Source organism: Schistocerca gregaria, chromosome 8 (genome assembly GCF_023897955.1).
Source record: "Schistocerca gregaria isolate iqSchGreg1 chromosome 8, iqSchGreg1.2, whole genome shotgun sequence".
Classification (NCBI taxonomy): domain Eukaryota; kingdom Metazoa; phylum Arthropoda; class Insecta; order Orthoptera; family Acrididae; genus Schistocerca; species Schistocerca gregaria.
Genome location: NC_064927.1, coordinates 168,703,762 through 168,720,075, shown reverse-complemented (window position 1 = coordinate 168,720,075; position 16,314 = coordinate 168,703,762). Strand labels below are relative to the sequence as shown.

Below are 16,314 nucleotides of genomic sequence, written 5' to 3'. Positions count from 1 at the left end.
ATTTCATGAGAAGTGTTCTCATACGATCTTTGTGAACTCAAATTGGAGTTCCTGGAGGGAAGATAATATTCCTTTTGTGAAACACTATTGAGAAAATTTAGAGAACTGGCATTTGCAGCAGACCACAGATTGATTATACTGACACCTACATATATTTCACATATGGACAACAAAGACAAGATGGGAGAAACTGGAGCTTGTACAAAGGCATATAGACAGTCTTTTCCTGTCACCTTATTTTCGATTGGAACAGAAAGGAAATGACTACTAAGGCATGAAGTACCCTCCGCCATGCTCAGTATGGTGGCTTGTGGAGTATTTATGTAGACGTAGATGTAGACCCACTAGTTCTTGCAGTGCCACAAGAGCGTGATTAACAGCAGTGAATGTGTGTATTATAAACATTTTTCACACCAGTTACATTCGCATGAATGTGAAGTTTCTTGTTTATTCCTTTTCCAAACAATATATCAGTTTTATTTATAAGCTCAACCATGATATAAATACCTGGAGGGAATAAAATACCCTCACCTGGTCCTTCTCAACTCAACAATCCACTATCTTCTATGTCAGTCTCCGCCTATCAGATGGCTCTTGATCAAAAAGTCAGTATAAATTTGAAAACTGAATAAATCACGGAATAATGTAGATAGAGAGGTACAAATTGACAGACATGCTTGGAATGACATGGGGTTTTATTAGGGGAAAAAAAAAATAAATAAAAAAAAATAAAAAAATAAAAATACAAAATTTCAAAAAATGTCCGACAGATGGCGCTTCATCTGATCAGAATAGCAATAACTAGCATAACAAAGTAAGAAAAAGCAAAGATGATGATGTTTACAGGAAATGCTCAATATGTCCACCATCATTTCTCAACAATAGTTGTAGTCGAGGAGTAATATTGTGAACAGCACTGTAAAGCATGTCCGGAGTTATGGTGAGGCATTCGTGTTAGATGTTGCCTTTCAGCATCCTTAGAGATGTCGGTCGATCACGATACACTTGCGACTTCAGGTAACCCCAAAGCCAATAATCGCACGGACTGAGGTCTGGGGACCCAGGAGGTCAAGCATGACGAAAGTGGCGACTGAGCACACGATCATCATCAAACGACGCGCACAAGAGATCTGTCATGTGTCTAGCAATATGGGGTGGAGCGCCATCCTGCATAACATCGTATGTTCCAGGAGGTGTTTTATCAGCCAGGCTGGGGATGACGCGATTCTGTAACATATCGGCGTACCTCTCACCCGTCACGGTAGCAGTTAGAAAACCAGAAGCACACATTTCCTCAAAGAAAAAATGCCCGATAATGGTAGATGTGGTAAATCCAACCCATACCATGACTTTTTCGTCGTGCAGTGGAGTTTTCACGACAGTTCTAGGATTTTCGGTAGCCAAAATTCTGCACTTGTGGGCGGTGACAGACCCTCGGAGCATGAAATGAGCTTCGTTGGTCCACAACACATTACTCAACCAATCGTCGTCTTCCGTCATCTTTGGAAACGCCCACACCGCAAATGTCCTTCGCTTCACTAAATCGCCAGGTAACAGTTCATGATGCCGATGGATTTTCTACGGATAGCATCGGAGGGTACACCTAAGTGCCAACCAAACAGTAGTTTATGGAACGCTGGTGCGACGTGTGACTGCATGAGTGCTGACTTCCCCGTGCATAGACAAACCCGCTACAGTCTCCATTTTTTCCTGAACTGTCTCAGCAGCATTACGCCTTGTGCTCGGTCGGCCACTATGGGGTCTATCGTCTAAACAACCCATGGGTTCGAACTTTGAAATCATTCTCGCCACAGCTGCATTTGTCAACGGACCTTTACCCATTCAAATCCTCTTCCTATGGCGATAGGATCGTAACGCCTTTTCAGGTAATGTCAACATGCTGCGACTGTTGGTGCATCTGATTCTCTCTCAGTGCAGTTCCCTTTATACATGATTATCATGTGCAGTCAATGACGTTTTGCTGTCCAGCGCAATCTATCGGACATTTTGTAAACTTTGTTCTTTTTTCTGGTTCTATTAAAACCCCATATCATTCCAAGCATCTGTGTCAATTTTTACCTCTCTATATACATTATTCAGTGGTTTATTTAAGTTTTCAAATTTATACTGACTTTTTGAGCACCCGGTACATCTACATCGAATATGCCAGCCAATAACAGTACTTCCACTTAGGCAACTGTCACCCATTCCACGTCAAAAAATGTCTTTCTTTACAGCCTCTCCAACCCTGGATGCTGTATGTGCAGTGGAAAGCAGGAGCTGTTGCAGTATATCAATAATCTTCCTAAAGCCTTTATTAACAGACAGTATCCTATCCAGCTCATCTATAAACAGATCTCCTGTGCCGTCTCCTCCTCTGACACCAGTAAACTTGTTATCTAGCGACCAAGCAGGACTCCATTGATCACCCAGTATCATCCTGGCCTTGAAAAGCTCACCCACATCTGTTGCCAGGACTTTGACTACTTCTTGTTGTGCATTGAGATGAGGAATATCCTACCATAATCGTTGTGGTTGACACAGGTGTAATAACAGTCCCATGCGCTCGTCCACCCATCCTACTGCAGTCCAGTCGCAGGAATTTCCTATCTTATAAAAGACAGGGCCATGCATGAAAGCAGCCATGTTATTATATCAGATATGATGTGATTACTGTGCAGCATCCTATGTGGGCGTGACAAGTAACTAACTGCCTACTCGCATGAGTGGTCACTGCCAAACTTGATGATGCAATTGACAAAATTGCTGAACACCACAATAGAAATTACTTCAACAGCTGCTACCCTACGAGAGCCATTTGGATGTTTCCTTCCTGCGCTAGTTTTACTTAACTGCGCAGACAGAGATTCTCTCTCCAGCGTATCCTGTACTCTCGCAATGCCTCTTCCATGAACGTCTCCTAACCCCTTCTCTCTCTCTCTCTCTCTCTCTCTCTCTCTCTCTCTCTCTCTTTCTCTCCCTCTCCCCCCCCCTTCTCCCCTCCCCTTCCCTCATCTACCATCTCCTCCCCTCATCTACCCTCTCCTCCCCGCACCTCCCCTCTCCTCCCCTCATCTACCCCCTACTCCCCTCATCTACCCTACCTTCCCCTCAAAACATGACTCCTCCCTCCCCCTCACGTCTGCACCTGCCACTCCCTCACGTCCGTGTCTGCCCCCGCCCCTTCCCTCATGCCCACGTCTGCGCCCGTCCCTCTGGAATGGGGACAGGTTAGTGCATTTCTGACCAAATCTCGAGGTGCTGTTGTTAATGGCACAAACCTTTCCATTCTGGAAAGCTATAAGATTCTCTCAGAAACCACCTAGATTTATTAAGTGTTTATTTCAACAGCAAATTTTTGTTGAAATTTCAGATGCGTGTGTAAGGAGTTGGAATTTAATTTCAGATTTTTTGTGAATTCTGCCAGTATTTTTCTGTAAGCTAAGTGAGAAGGTAATACATCCACCATGTTCCCAATTTGATTAATCTGTAAGGTAGAGCTGCTTGTAATCTGTTACTCATTAGTTTCTCAAAGCAGTGACTTCCTTGTGCGAATGGATGGCATCACTTTTGCTTGGACTAGCTAAACTATTAGATCTGTATATTGCCTCAGTCTGAAATTCCATTAAAGACAACCTCATTACGTTCCTGAATTAATACTTGCGTTGGCCTCATCCAGTCATATATATGATTTTCAGGGCTGTGTGTTTCTTTAGGTAAGCTGTGAGGTGTAATGAAAGCCATAGTTAGTGTGATTGATTTGCTTTTACAGTGCAGTTCTGTGTGTCTTATATTCCAGTGCCATAACAGACTACTTTTCCCCCACACTTGCTGTTTATATATGTGTGACAGTTTTATGTTGTGACAGTCCTATTGTTCATGATTATTGTCTCTAGTGAGCACAAATTGACTTGTCTGCAGTACAGTGGTTTTTTTACCTTTCTCAAATGGAACTTAATAAATGTTATTATGGATAAATAATTTCAATGACCATGGCATTGTATCCTACTTACATCCTGTTGTTACCGACTAGCTGTTTTCTCAATACTGGCTCATGTCTACAATCTGATGCAATGTCCCATCCTATTGCTGTGCTCTAAATCTCAGTTTGATGTTTTACAAGTATTGCTGTTTGCAAGTGCTCACTAAACTGTACTCCCTGCTCATAGGTACCAAACAGCAATTCTTTTTCTTTTCTTGGATTTGAATACTTGTCGAAAGTGTGTGTAATTTTTTGATGTCCACATCTTACTTCTTCTTCTTTCTTTTTCTTTTCTTTTTTTTTTCTCAAGGGATTGTTCCATATTGCATATACTTACCAATAGTTGTATCCCAAATTGTAAATGCACTGGAAAGTGTTTTATCATCTAATAATATTGATGAATTACTGTAATCAGCATCAGTGTTCCATTCCACTTGAACAGCTATTACTGCAAGTAGCTGAGTGTCCTTTACATTCAGGATGAGAACTGCTATTTTTTCCAAAAATGTTTCTTAACTGAACCAAAGAGCAGGAAAAGACATTATGTGGGAGTGGGATCTTCCTACTTGATGTTAGAGACCCCTTCCTCACAGCATTCTCCATCTATTGTGTGGTTGATGAACATAGTGTAAGGCATCAGTATGAACACCATAAGGACAGATCCAAAGGTTGAAAAATTGTAGATGTGCGTAGGAGAGCAGATAAGCAAAATCCTACATACTTTCCTTGGGAATGAAAGAAGTGAAAGTTTGGGAATAATGTTGAAAAACATATTCAAGATGTACATTAAAGAATGCTGGTTGATTTATCACTTGATAATGTTTAAACTATAGCAATGAATGTACCTACCTTGTTTTTTAATTATGAAGTTTCCCTCTTGCAGTGCAAATATGCCAGCTGGAGGTCAGAAATCAGTGCCAGTAGTTGACACTCGGAATGTGCAGCCTAAAGTTGAGAAAAGTGCTCCACTACTTTCTGAAACTTCAGGGCTCTTTGATGATCTGTGGGATGCATCAGGTAAAAGAAAAAAGAACTTCACTTTAAGTGTACATTAAACATAAGCATTTCTCTATTGTAACACAAATTACTTTGAAAATATGTTTTCTCTACATCATAACTGTTCTGAAAATTGTAATCAGCGTAATGCAGTGAAGGCTGTATGCCACCATCTGATAGATGAATCCCATCTGAAGTTAGTTGTGCTAGTGTATGTCACACTTGTTTCCATCTATATTCAAAATTTTATTTCAGGACTAGTCATGAATAATACAAGGGACCTGAAAATATGGCATCTATTTTTGTCAAAATTTGCATCTATTTTGTGGAAATGTGCATTTTCTAATGTAATAAATTAAAATATTGTCACAATACATGAGTACAAAGCCATAGTGCTCTGAAACTGACTCTCAGAGCGAGAGAGAGAGAGAGAGAGAGAGAGAGAGAGAGAGAGAGAGAGAGAGAGATGGTAGTTGGGCAGCTTTTAACAGGAATGTTTGCTTTTGCAAAAACTTCAGCAGTTTTTTTTTTCTCAAATGGTTTTCATTTGTTTCCATCTTTTGCCTGTGATTGTAGGTCCCTTTTGATATTTCAATGATCGTCACTGAATTCCTTGATGAAACAGGATTAGTCCCATCACTCATTAAAGAAGGGAAAAAAAACCAGCTGCGCACAGCACAAGGCATTCGGTAGCAGTGCAATTGCTTGCTTGTGGGAGTGTCGTAGTCCAGGTAATTCAGGCCTCATCTGACTGGTATTTAATGCAACCACAGTTTAAAACACCCACCACCTAAAACTAAGTGTCCGCATTTTAGCAACTTTTGAACTTTGCTAAGAGACAAATGTGTTTCTTTACTCAAAGATACTAGGTCCCACGACTGACTTCTGTGTTGTGTTACACAGGGTGTATCTTATACAGACCATTCTACCTCTCACAGTTGTGATGGAACCATAGAATCAAGTGCACTGGTAAGTCAATATGTTTGTGCAGTTTTTATTTTGCAGGCTTGGTCTTACATAAGTTGTCCTTTCAAATTGGGCTTTGCCAGATGATGTGCAATAACCGAAAAGTGGTTACATTTTGATGTTTATATGCAGAAAATAAGACTGCTTCACAGGGATAAAATTTATTGTGAAATAGCATCTGTTAGGTAGTTTCACATTTTCAAATTTTGCGGAAGAAATCACATCTATATTTGCATTTATTGCAATATGTGACTTTTTCAAGTCTATAGATATGACAGTGTCTTTCTTGAAACTTTCTGGCAGGTTAAAACTATGCGCCAGACCGAGACTCGAACTCGGGACCTTTGCTACCCAAGCACGACTCGTGACCCGTCCTCACAGCTCAGATGGTAGAGCACTTGCCCACAAAAGGCAAAGGTCCTGAGTTCGAGTTTCAGTCCGGCACACAGTTTTAATCTGCAAGGAAGTTTCATATGAGCGCACGCTCTGCTGCAGAGTGAAAATTTCATTCTGGAAACATCCCCCAGGCTTTGGCTAAGCTATGTCTCCATAATATCCTTTCTTCCAGGATTGCTAGTTCTGCGAGATCTGCAGGAGAGCTTCTGTGAAGTTTGGATGGTAGGAGACGAGGTACTGGCGGAAGTAAAGCTGTGAGGATGGGTCGTGAGTCATGCTTGGGTATCTCAGATGGCAGAGCACTTGCCCACGAATGGCAAAGGTCCTGAGTTCGAGTCTCGGTCCGGCACACAGTTTTAATATTCCAAGAAGTTTCATATCAGTGCGCACTCCAGTCCAGATTGAAAATTTTGTTCTAGAGTCTTTCTTGTCAGAAGTGAGCCCTTAAACATTGTCTATTTAAGGGTAGTTAAACTTTTTTAAAGTAGGTCCATAAAGTAATTAAGTGTTCAATCCTTAAACTCCCATTGGGTTGGAAATATTCCAAACAAAGTTGAAAAATCCTTCTGTATTCACAAAATAGTTAAATGTCTTATACTGTAGTGTTTTCTCTTCTACCGGTTTGGCTAGGGTAGTTTTCTTGGGGACAGTTAATATTAGAGGTCAATCAAGTTTGGTATTTCAGGAATTCTTTAACATCTCATTCATCAGTTCAGCAAATATCTATAAAGATGTGTTGTTAAAGCTTTTCCAAAAATTGTATACAGGGTGAAAAGTATTTAAACCGACACACTCTGGGAGGTTTTAGGGGACATCAAAACTAATATTTTTCCCTATGAGGAGTATTTAAACCGTTAGAGGAAGATTTCTCTGGTGGCAAAGTAATTAAAGCAACAAACACTTTTCCATTTTTTATGACCAAGTGACAACACATTAACACAACCCAATTTCAATTACAGTAGATTTTCAAAAACGCCTCCATTGACATGTAAACAAAGGTTACACGGGCAGATCATGTTCTGTCTGACATGGGCAAAAACCCCAGGAGTATCCTGAGTTGTTCCTGCTGCTGCTGCTACTATCCGGGCAACCAGATTCTCTTCCGATGCAGCAGGAGTTGCTCAAACAAAGTTGCGCATCTCTCCCCACACAAAAAAGCCCAGAGGGGACATATCTGGGGATCGAGCAGGCCATGGTACGGGGCCACATCTGCCGGTCCATGTTCCTGGGAACTGTCGGTCCAGGAATCGATGCACAGAATGCCTGAAATGTGCCGGTGCCCCATCATGTTAGAACCACATGCATTGTCTTGTAGGGAGTGGGACGTCTTTCAGTAATTCTGGCAATGCTCTGGCAAGGAAATTGTAATAGTGCCTGCCATTTAATGGCCTAGGTAGCAGATAAGGCCCAATTAAACAGTCCCCAACAACACCGACACACACATTAACGAAGAACCGCACTTGATGAGTGCTAGTAACTGTGGCATGTGGGTTATCCTTACTCCAAACATGTGAATTGTGCATGTTGAAGACTCCATCATGCCTGAATGTTGCTTCATCGGTAAGCAGCACAGAGGATGGAAATGTAGGATGCATTTCACACTGTTCCAGATACCAATGCGAAAACTGTGCTGTGGGTGGATAATCATCTGGTTCCAGGTTGTGGACATAATGCAAGTGAAATGGACGTAAGAATTGCTCTCGAAGAACTGTTCTTACATTTGTCTGATTCGTCCCTATGTTACGTGCCATTTCACGAGTGCTGATTGAAGGATCCTGCTCCACATGCTGCAAGACTGCTTCTTCAAATTGCGGTGTTCTTATGGTGCGACGATGTCCCTGTCCAGGTAATTTGCTAAATGACCCGGTCTCACGCAGATGTTGGTACACAGCAGCAAAGGTCATATGCTGCGTGATACGGCAATTAGGATATTGGTGTTGATAAACCCGCTGTGCAGCTCGTCTGTTTTGGTTCGCTTCGTAGTACGCACCAACCATATCAGTGTACTCACTCTAGGTGTACCACTCCATTAGTAAATAGAGACAGTGCACTACTACACTGGTGGACAGCAGTTGCCTGCAACTGAAGAGCCTAATATGGCCTCCACCGGTTTAAATAATCCTCATAGGAAAAAATGACATTAGGGAAAAATATTTGTTTTGATGTCCCCCTACAACCTCCCACAGTTTGTCGGTTTAAATACTTTTCACCCTTATGTTGCTGGGGCTCTCAAAAGTAGTCTCTGATATTGTCCATGTAACATTTTAATATTGCGACAGACCATAGCCTGAAGATGATGAATAAGCACCCCACTTAAATGATTATAGGTTTCAGTGCAAAAACTGTAGAAATTTCTGTGATCCTTGGCAAGACATAATAAATTTTCTGTAATGTGGATTGTTGTTATTCATTCAGGTAGACAATTGCTTAGTTGTTGTTATTATCACCTCGAATGAAGTGACACAGTGGTTAACATACTGGAGTCATATTTGGGAGGACGACTGTTTAAATCTGTTTGTGGTCATCCAGCTTAAGTTGTCTGGGATTTTCTGAAGTTGCTCAAGGCAATGCTGAGATGGTTCCTTTGAGAGGTCACAGATGATTTCTTTTCCCATCCTTCTCTAACCTGCTCTGTCTCTAGTGACCTCACTGTTGAAGGGACACTGAATACTAATCTTCCATTTTTTATTCTCACATAGAATGCTGCACAGTAATTGCAGCATAGCTGGTAAATAAAATGGTTACTTTTACACATGGACCTTAATTTTATAAGATTGAAAATGTCCATGCAGTTTGTTTTCTCAAGGTCTGTGTGACAAAATAAGAATTGTTTGGTCACTGGTCAACAGCAGTGACCCATATTTTGATGCTATTGTTAAAGGTGGTGTAGGAAATGCGTTGTTGGACTAGCCCTCGGCGAACCTCGCCGCCCCCGGCCGCCTTTCCTCATATTTTCGCTCGGTGCAAGAGTGTAGTGTTTGTGACATCACACTCAGTCTTTGTGACAGTGACACGTGCTTGAATAAACCCACATGTTGCTCACCAGTCTTTGGTGACTTCAAGCTTGGTTTTCATAGCACCAGCCTCACACCATCTTTTCTTCCATTCTGCCCTCCCACTTGGGTGGGATATGTTTGGGTATGTGTTCTGAATTTTCAGTAGTCTGAGGTCCAAACAGTCCGTCCACTGTTTTTTCTTCCTTTTTTCCTTTTTCATTCTCCTATCCTCCTCGTGCATTGGTGTTTGAGGTTCCTCTGTTTCTTTTCCCTCCCTTTGTGCTCCTGAAGGCCAGTCCACATGTCTGGTGCATAACAGGTGACTGGGTAATGCATAATTTGTGGTTTAACAGGCAAGGTTTACATTGTACTGCCTAGTACAAGCCAGGCCCAGGGAAGGCTGATTGGCTGAGCTGTTACCTTCCCAAATCGTCCATTGGTCCCCCTGAGGAGTTCAGGAGGTGTGACCTGAGATGTCAACAATCGCCTAAGGGGAGTGAGCTCCTCTCTGGGGTGGCCCTAAGTTAGGAGTAGTATGCCATTGAAGGTGCTTGCAATCATGGTGCATCATCTCACAAATGAGCCAGTCATATTCATCTCAGTCTACGTCTACAAAATGTACAGCATGAGGTTAATAATTCCAACACTGTCCTGGGTGCACTCTGTTCTTTGTGGTTTCATCTGCTGAAGATGGTCAGTCCTTTGCTTTGGTTAATCTATATATTATTCAGAAACGTTCTGATGCAATTGCAGGGCCTATGAAATCCTACTCACTCTTATGCAATAGTACTTTGGTTTTGAAGACTAATTGTGATTCACAGGCATAACTACTGCTTGTAGCTTGGTTTCTCCATGGCTATCCTGTTCGCATGGAGGCCCATCGAACACTGAATTCTCTGCATGGTTTTATGTGCACAAGGCTGCTCGATGGTATTGCTGAGAGAGAAATCTAGACTTACCTCTCTGATCAGGGCATCACTGCAGTCCATCGGGTGGTGAAAAAGGTTGATGCATCCTTAGTGCGTGCATGCACTCTCTTTTGTACATTTGGTTGAGTAGTGCTACCATCAAAGATCATAGCAGGCTATGAAGCCATCAAGGTCCGACTGCACATTGCAAACCCTGTGCACTACTACTAATGTCAACATTTCAGCCACACTCAAATGTTGTGTTGAAACCCAGCCCATGTGTTACTAGTGATAGGGATGCTCACAAGGGCGATTTCCCACCTGCTTCGCTCCACTGTATCAGTTGCAGTGGTAACCATGTAGGCTTGTACCAAGAAGGTCTTGTCTATCTCAATGAGTGGGCCATCCAGGAGACCTGGGTGAAGAAAAAAGTGCCTTACCCTGTCGCTCACAAGTTTTTGGCTAATTAAAAGCCCTGCGTTCTACCATTTGGCACTTACAGTATCATTCTTGCTACACAAAGGACATGGCCACACAAACTTGCAACCCCAAATTGGACACCGTGGCTCTAAAATCACCTTGTATCAGTGTAGCATCCTCATCTTCGTTTCCTCCTTCAGCCATCCAACAAGCCACCAAATTTTCACCTCTAGCTGCAAAATCACCTGCTACACAACAGGCAGGAATACTCCAGCAAAGCCTTTTTAGATCCCTCCGGCCAGCAAACATTTGAGTCTTCCTCTGCCAACTGCAAAGGCTCCCAGAAATCAAACAAAAGCAAACAGTCTTCTCCTTTGCCGACTCAGAGATCCTCGTCAACAGTTCTGCTGTGTGATAGCCTCATCTGGATGACTTCCGTTTCGCTGGTGTGCACCACACACCATTTTTTTTGTCATGGAATCTGCAGACTGACTGAGGAAGAATGCCAACACCTCTAGATCTTATGGAGCAGGATCCTCCAGTCTCTATGCCCTCTAGCAATGAGTCTTTGAAGGCTCTCACACGGCAGCTGCTGAGATGACAACTTTTCATTTTTTCCATCCTCCCTTTCGCCCATCATGACTCTCCTCGAATTGAATGGTCACAGCATTAGATCCAACAAGAAGGAATTACGGCTGCTCTTGGAATCATCGATTTGTTTTCTGCTCCCAGGAAACAAAATTGCTTCCTTGTGACTGCTTTGACCTCTCGCATTTCTTTCCGGTCCGCTGTGACCTTCTCCCTAAGGATGGTGTTCCATCACATGGGGGAGTCATGCTGCTCTTGTGGGATGATGTTCATAGTCAAATCATATCGCTGAAAATCCGGCTGCAAGCTCTTGTGGACTGCATTTTTCTTCCTCACTTCGCCTTTTCTCTTTGTACCATCTACATTCCTCTGTCATTCAGTGTCACCAGGGCAGACTTTCTCCAGCTTATTGGGCAATTCCCTTTTTGCTGCTCAGTGACTTTAATTTGCACCATCCCCTTTGGGGCTCTCACACAACCTGTCAGAGAGGTGTATCCTCTTGGCTGACCTTTTCAATAAACTCTCCTTGTCATCGGCCTTAACACTGAAGCACCCAGATTCCATTCACACCTACTCCAATTTGGGTCTCTTGTTCTGCATTGCCCATCTTGCCTATTGTCTCGAGTGGTCCGTTCTCTCTGACACATGCTTGAGCAACCATTTCCCATGTGCTGTCTTTTTGCTGACTCATACCCCACTTACTTGTAAATCCAATTGGCAACTTTCTAAGGCCAAATGGAGTCTTTACCCCTACAGAGCGACCTTCAGCGAAAAAAATTTCTCCAATTGTGATGACCAGGTAGAATACCTTACAACCATTATCCTTACCACTGCAGAACATTTCATTCCTCACACTTCACCATTACCGTGTGGTGTTCCTGTCCGTTGGTGGACTGAGGCGTGTGCGAAGACATGCTCTCCGCATTTTTAACTGTTGCCCTATAATGGTGAACTGCATTCGTTATAAGCAGATGTGTGAGCATTGTTGTTGCATTCTTAGGGATAGCAAAAATGCTAGCTACATTTCATTTAGTAGTTCTTTTACAGTTCCATTCCTCCTTGCATCGTTGGATCAATCTTTGAGGCTCTCTGGAACCAAGCTTCATTCCCCACTTTGCGGCTTGACTATAGCAGATGATGTCATCTCCAACACCTTGGGTCAGTATTTGGCAGAGATTTCGAACTCCAACCTCTATCACCCTGCCTTCCTCCATTGGATACAAGTGGAGCAGGCTCGAGTGATAGCCTTCTCCTCTCAGAATTGCAAATGCTACAATGCTGCCTTTACTAAGCGTGAGCTAGATCACACTCTGACGTCATCCCGATCTTCTGCCCCAGGGCTGTACGATGTTCACGTTCTGATGTTGCAGCCCCTTTCCCTTGTGGGCAAGCACTTTGTCCTTCCTATGTACAATCGCACCTGGGTGGATGTCTTATTTCCCAGATGCTGGCATGAAGCCACTGTCATACCCATACCTAAGCCTGGTAAAGACAAACACCTTCCTTGTAAATACCGCCCCATTTCTCTCACAAGCTGTGTTTGCAAGGTGATGGAATGTATGAGTCTCGCCCGGCTGTTACGGTGGCTCAGGTCTCACAATCTACACTCCTGGAAATTGAAATAAGAACACCGTGAATTCATTGTCCCAGGAAGGGGAAACTTTATTGACACATTCCTGGGGTCAAATACATCACATGATCACACTGACAGAACCACAGGCACATAGACACAGGCAACAGAGCATGCACAATGTCGGCACTAGTACAGTGTATATCCACCTTTCCCAGCAATGCAGGCTGCTATTCTCCCATGGAGACGATCGTAGAGATGCTGGATGTAGTCCTGTGAAACGGCTTGCCATGCCATTTCCAGCTGGCACCTCAGTTGGACCAGCGTTCGTGCTGGACGTGCAGACCGCGTGAGACGACGCTTCATCCAGTCCCAAACATGCTCAATGGGGGACAGATCCGGAGATCTTGCTGGCCAGGGTAGTTGACTTACACCTTCGAGAGCACGTTGGGTGGCACGGAATACATGCGGACATGCATTGTCCTGTTGGAACAGCAAGTTCCCTTGCCGGTCTAGGAATGGTAGAATGATGGGTTCGATGACGGTTTGGATGTACCGTGCACTATTCAGTGTCCCCTCGACGATCACCAGAGGTGTACGGCCAGTGTAGGAGATCGCTCCCCACACCATGATGCCGGGTGTTGGCCCTGTGTGCCTCGGTCGTATGCAGTCCTGATTGTGGCGCTCACCTGCACGGCGCCAAACACGCATACGACCATCATTGGCACCAAGGCAGAAGCGACTCTCATTGCTGAAGACGACATGTCTCCATTCGTCCCTCCATTCACGCCTGTCGCGACACCACTGGAGGCGGGCTGCACGATGTTGGGGCGTGAGAGGAAGACGGCCTAACGGTGTGCGGGACCGTAGCCCAGCTTCATGGAGACGGTTGCGAATGGTCCTCGCCGATACCCCAGGAGCAACAGTGTCCCTAATTTGCTGGGAAGTGGCAGTGCGGTCCCCTACGGCACTGCGTAGGATCCTACGGTCTTGGCGTGCATCCGTGCGTCGCTGCGGTCCGGTCCCACGTCGGCGGGCACGTGCACCTTCCGCCGACCACTGGCGACAACATCGATGTACTGTGGAGACCTCACGCCCCACGTGTTGAGCAATTCGGCGGTACGTCCACCCGGCCTCCCGCATGCCCACTATACGCCCTCGCTCAAAGTCCGTCAACTGCACATACAGTTCACGTCCACGCTGTCGCGGCATGCTACCAGTGTTAAAGACTGCGATGGAGCTCCGTATGCCACGGCAAACTGGCTGACACTGACGGCGGCGGTGCACAAATGCTGCACAGCTAGCGCCATTCGACGGCCAACACCGCGATTCCTGGTGTGTCTGCTGTGCCGTGCGTGTTATCATTGCTTGTACAGCCCTCTCGCAGTGTCCGGAGCAAGTATGGTGGGTCAGACACACCGGTGTCAATGTGTTCTTTTTTCCATTTCCAGGAGTGTATTAACCACTGCACAACTGTTCTATAGTAGACCATCTCGTTACTTTGTCAACCCATGGCGTGAACTGTTTTCTGCAGGAATTCCAGACTATGGCTGTGTTTTTTGATTTGGAGAAATCCTATGAAACCTGCTGGAGGACTGGTATTCTACATATTCTCTACATTTCCCTCAGGAATTTTGAAAAGATACAGGTTTCAAGGTATTTGTGGGTTTGCCTTGTCGGTCACACCCTATTATGGCCCATCTGCCGCCAAGTATTTCTGGCTCCCTTTTTGTTGATTATTTTGTGATCTTTTGCGGTTCACTGTAGACTTGTCTCCTTGAGCTGTATCTTCAGCAATAACTTGATCATCTTTACACACGAGCATTGACAAAATCCTTTGTATGATTTGCTGGTTGTGCAATGGGTTAATTCGATGTGTTTCTACATCTTGGTCTTTGTTGCTCTTCCATTCGCTGAAACTATGAAATTCTTGGGACTCATGTGCGATAGGAAACTTTCTTGGTCCTCTGATGTGTCATCAATAGCTGTCCGCTGTACATTGTCAGTGTTTTCCTCTGTTTGTACTGATCTCTTGTCTGTTCAAAACTAGACTATTAGTGTTCTGTTTATGCATCTACAAATCCATCTATCATATGCTGTCTAAATACAATCCTCTATCGTGGCATCCGTTTGGCCACTGGTACCTTAGAATCTCTGTGGAGAAGCTGCTGAACTACCATTGTGATACTGATGTAATGTTCTCCTCAGTGGATACGATGCCTGGCCACCCATCTCATGCCTCCTTTGTCTGCCAGTATGGGGCACATCCGTCTTCTCTGTTGGCTCCTGGAGTGAGCTTTCAGGTATTGCTCCAGCAGATTAACTTCACACTGCCTGCTACTTTCCTGTTACGAAAAATGTTTCTTTCATTCCATGATGAGAGGTTAGTGGCAATGTTGAGTACATTCTTTGGTTCTCAGGCCCAATTGATTACTGGTTATAGGAAGAAAGAGCTTGTGGAGTTCCTGAAACTCACTGTTATTTTGGTACACCTGAAGCTTATGGGAGGAGTGGGTGAGGCTGATGAGTACTGTGATTGCTATGGTTTTACAGTATGATTGCACAGGAGGTGGAAAAAATTATTCTTCTGACTGATTGAAGTTGCTGTAGGTAACAATTATATTCTTCACTCAGTAGGCAAGAACTTATGTGGAGAGCAACTGCAGACCCATCTTTCCTATAGAAAAAAAATCTAAACAGACAGCTAGTGTGCCAGATGAGAAATACAAATTCAAAGAAGAGAAGAAGACCATCATTGTCTGTATTCAAGGAGAGACTAAATGACAAGGTGCATTTTATAGTGCAAAATTTTAAAAAAAAGAAAAAAAATCAGCAAAGGATTGCATGGTTTCTAACAAATGCAAGGAAAAAGGAGGAAGAAGAGAAACTATATTCTGCTGCACAACACGCAAGAGGAATCGTGGACTTCCTCCAGGAGAATATTTTAAGAAGTACCATACAGAAAAAAGGTATAAACAGTCATAAACAAAAATACCTTATGTAGTTTCAAAAGTTAGTGTAAAAGAAAATAGTTGTCAAGTGCCCTGCTATTGCATTTTATTTAAAAGAGAGAGAGAGAGAGAGAGAGAGAGAGAGAGAGAGAGAGAGAGAGAGAGAGAGAGAATGCAGTGAGTAGAAAAATTGGACTGGAAAGTTTTATGCCACATGAGCTTCTTAGCTCTGATCTTTTTCCTGCATGTGTCAACACCTCGCTGTGTGAAGCATTCCTGAGCCCAAGGGTGATATTGTAGGGCACCACACTTTTGGACTATTACAGAGGAATTTTATAGGCACTTTTGCACAAACTTCAAACTTCTATTTTGCAGTGAGAGACAGTTACAGCATTTGGAAAAAATAACTGTTTAATTTGTTTCTCGGTGTAATTAGCCATCCCACATCTTCCACATATTATTTCTGTATAACTTTTTGCTATTCATAATTTTGGGTAAATGTTTGAAAGAAATTTTCATCTGTTGAAGGTGAGCTTCAATG

The 16,314-nt window shown here is 43.5% G+C and overlaps 1 protein-coding gene across 2 annotated transcripts in view; it reads left to right on the top strand.

Moving 5' to 3' along the window:
- LOC126284873 (WASH complex subunit 2) overlaps positions 1-16,314 on the top strand; it is a 204,574-nt gene that overhangs the window by 73,610 nt on the left and 114,650 nt on the right. For both annotated transcript variants that reach the window (XM_049984113.1, XM_049984112.1), the window contains exon 10: positions 4,866-4,999. In XM_049984113.1, the coding sequence (XP_049840070.1) occupies positions 4,866-4,999 (134 nt within the window). The remainder of the gene's footprint in view (positions 1-4,865; positions 5,000-16,314) is intronic.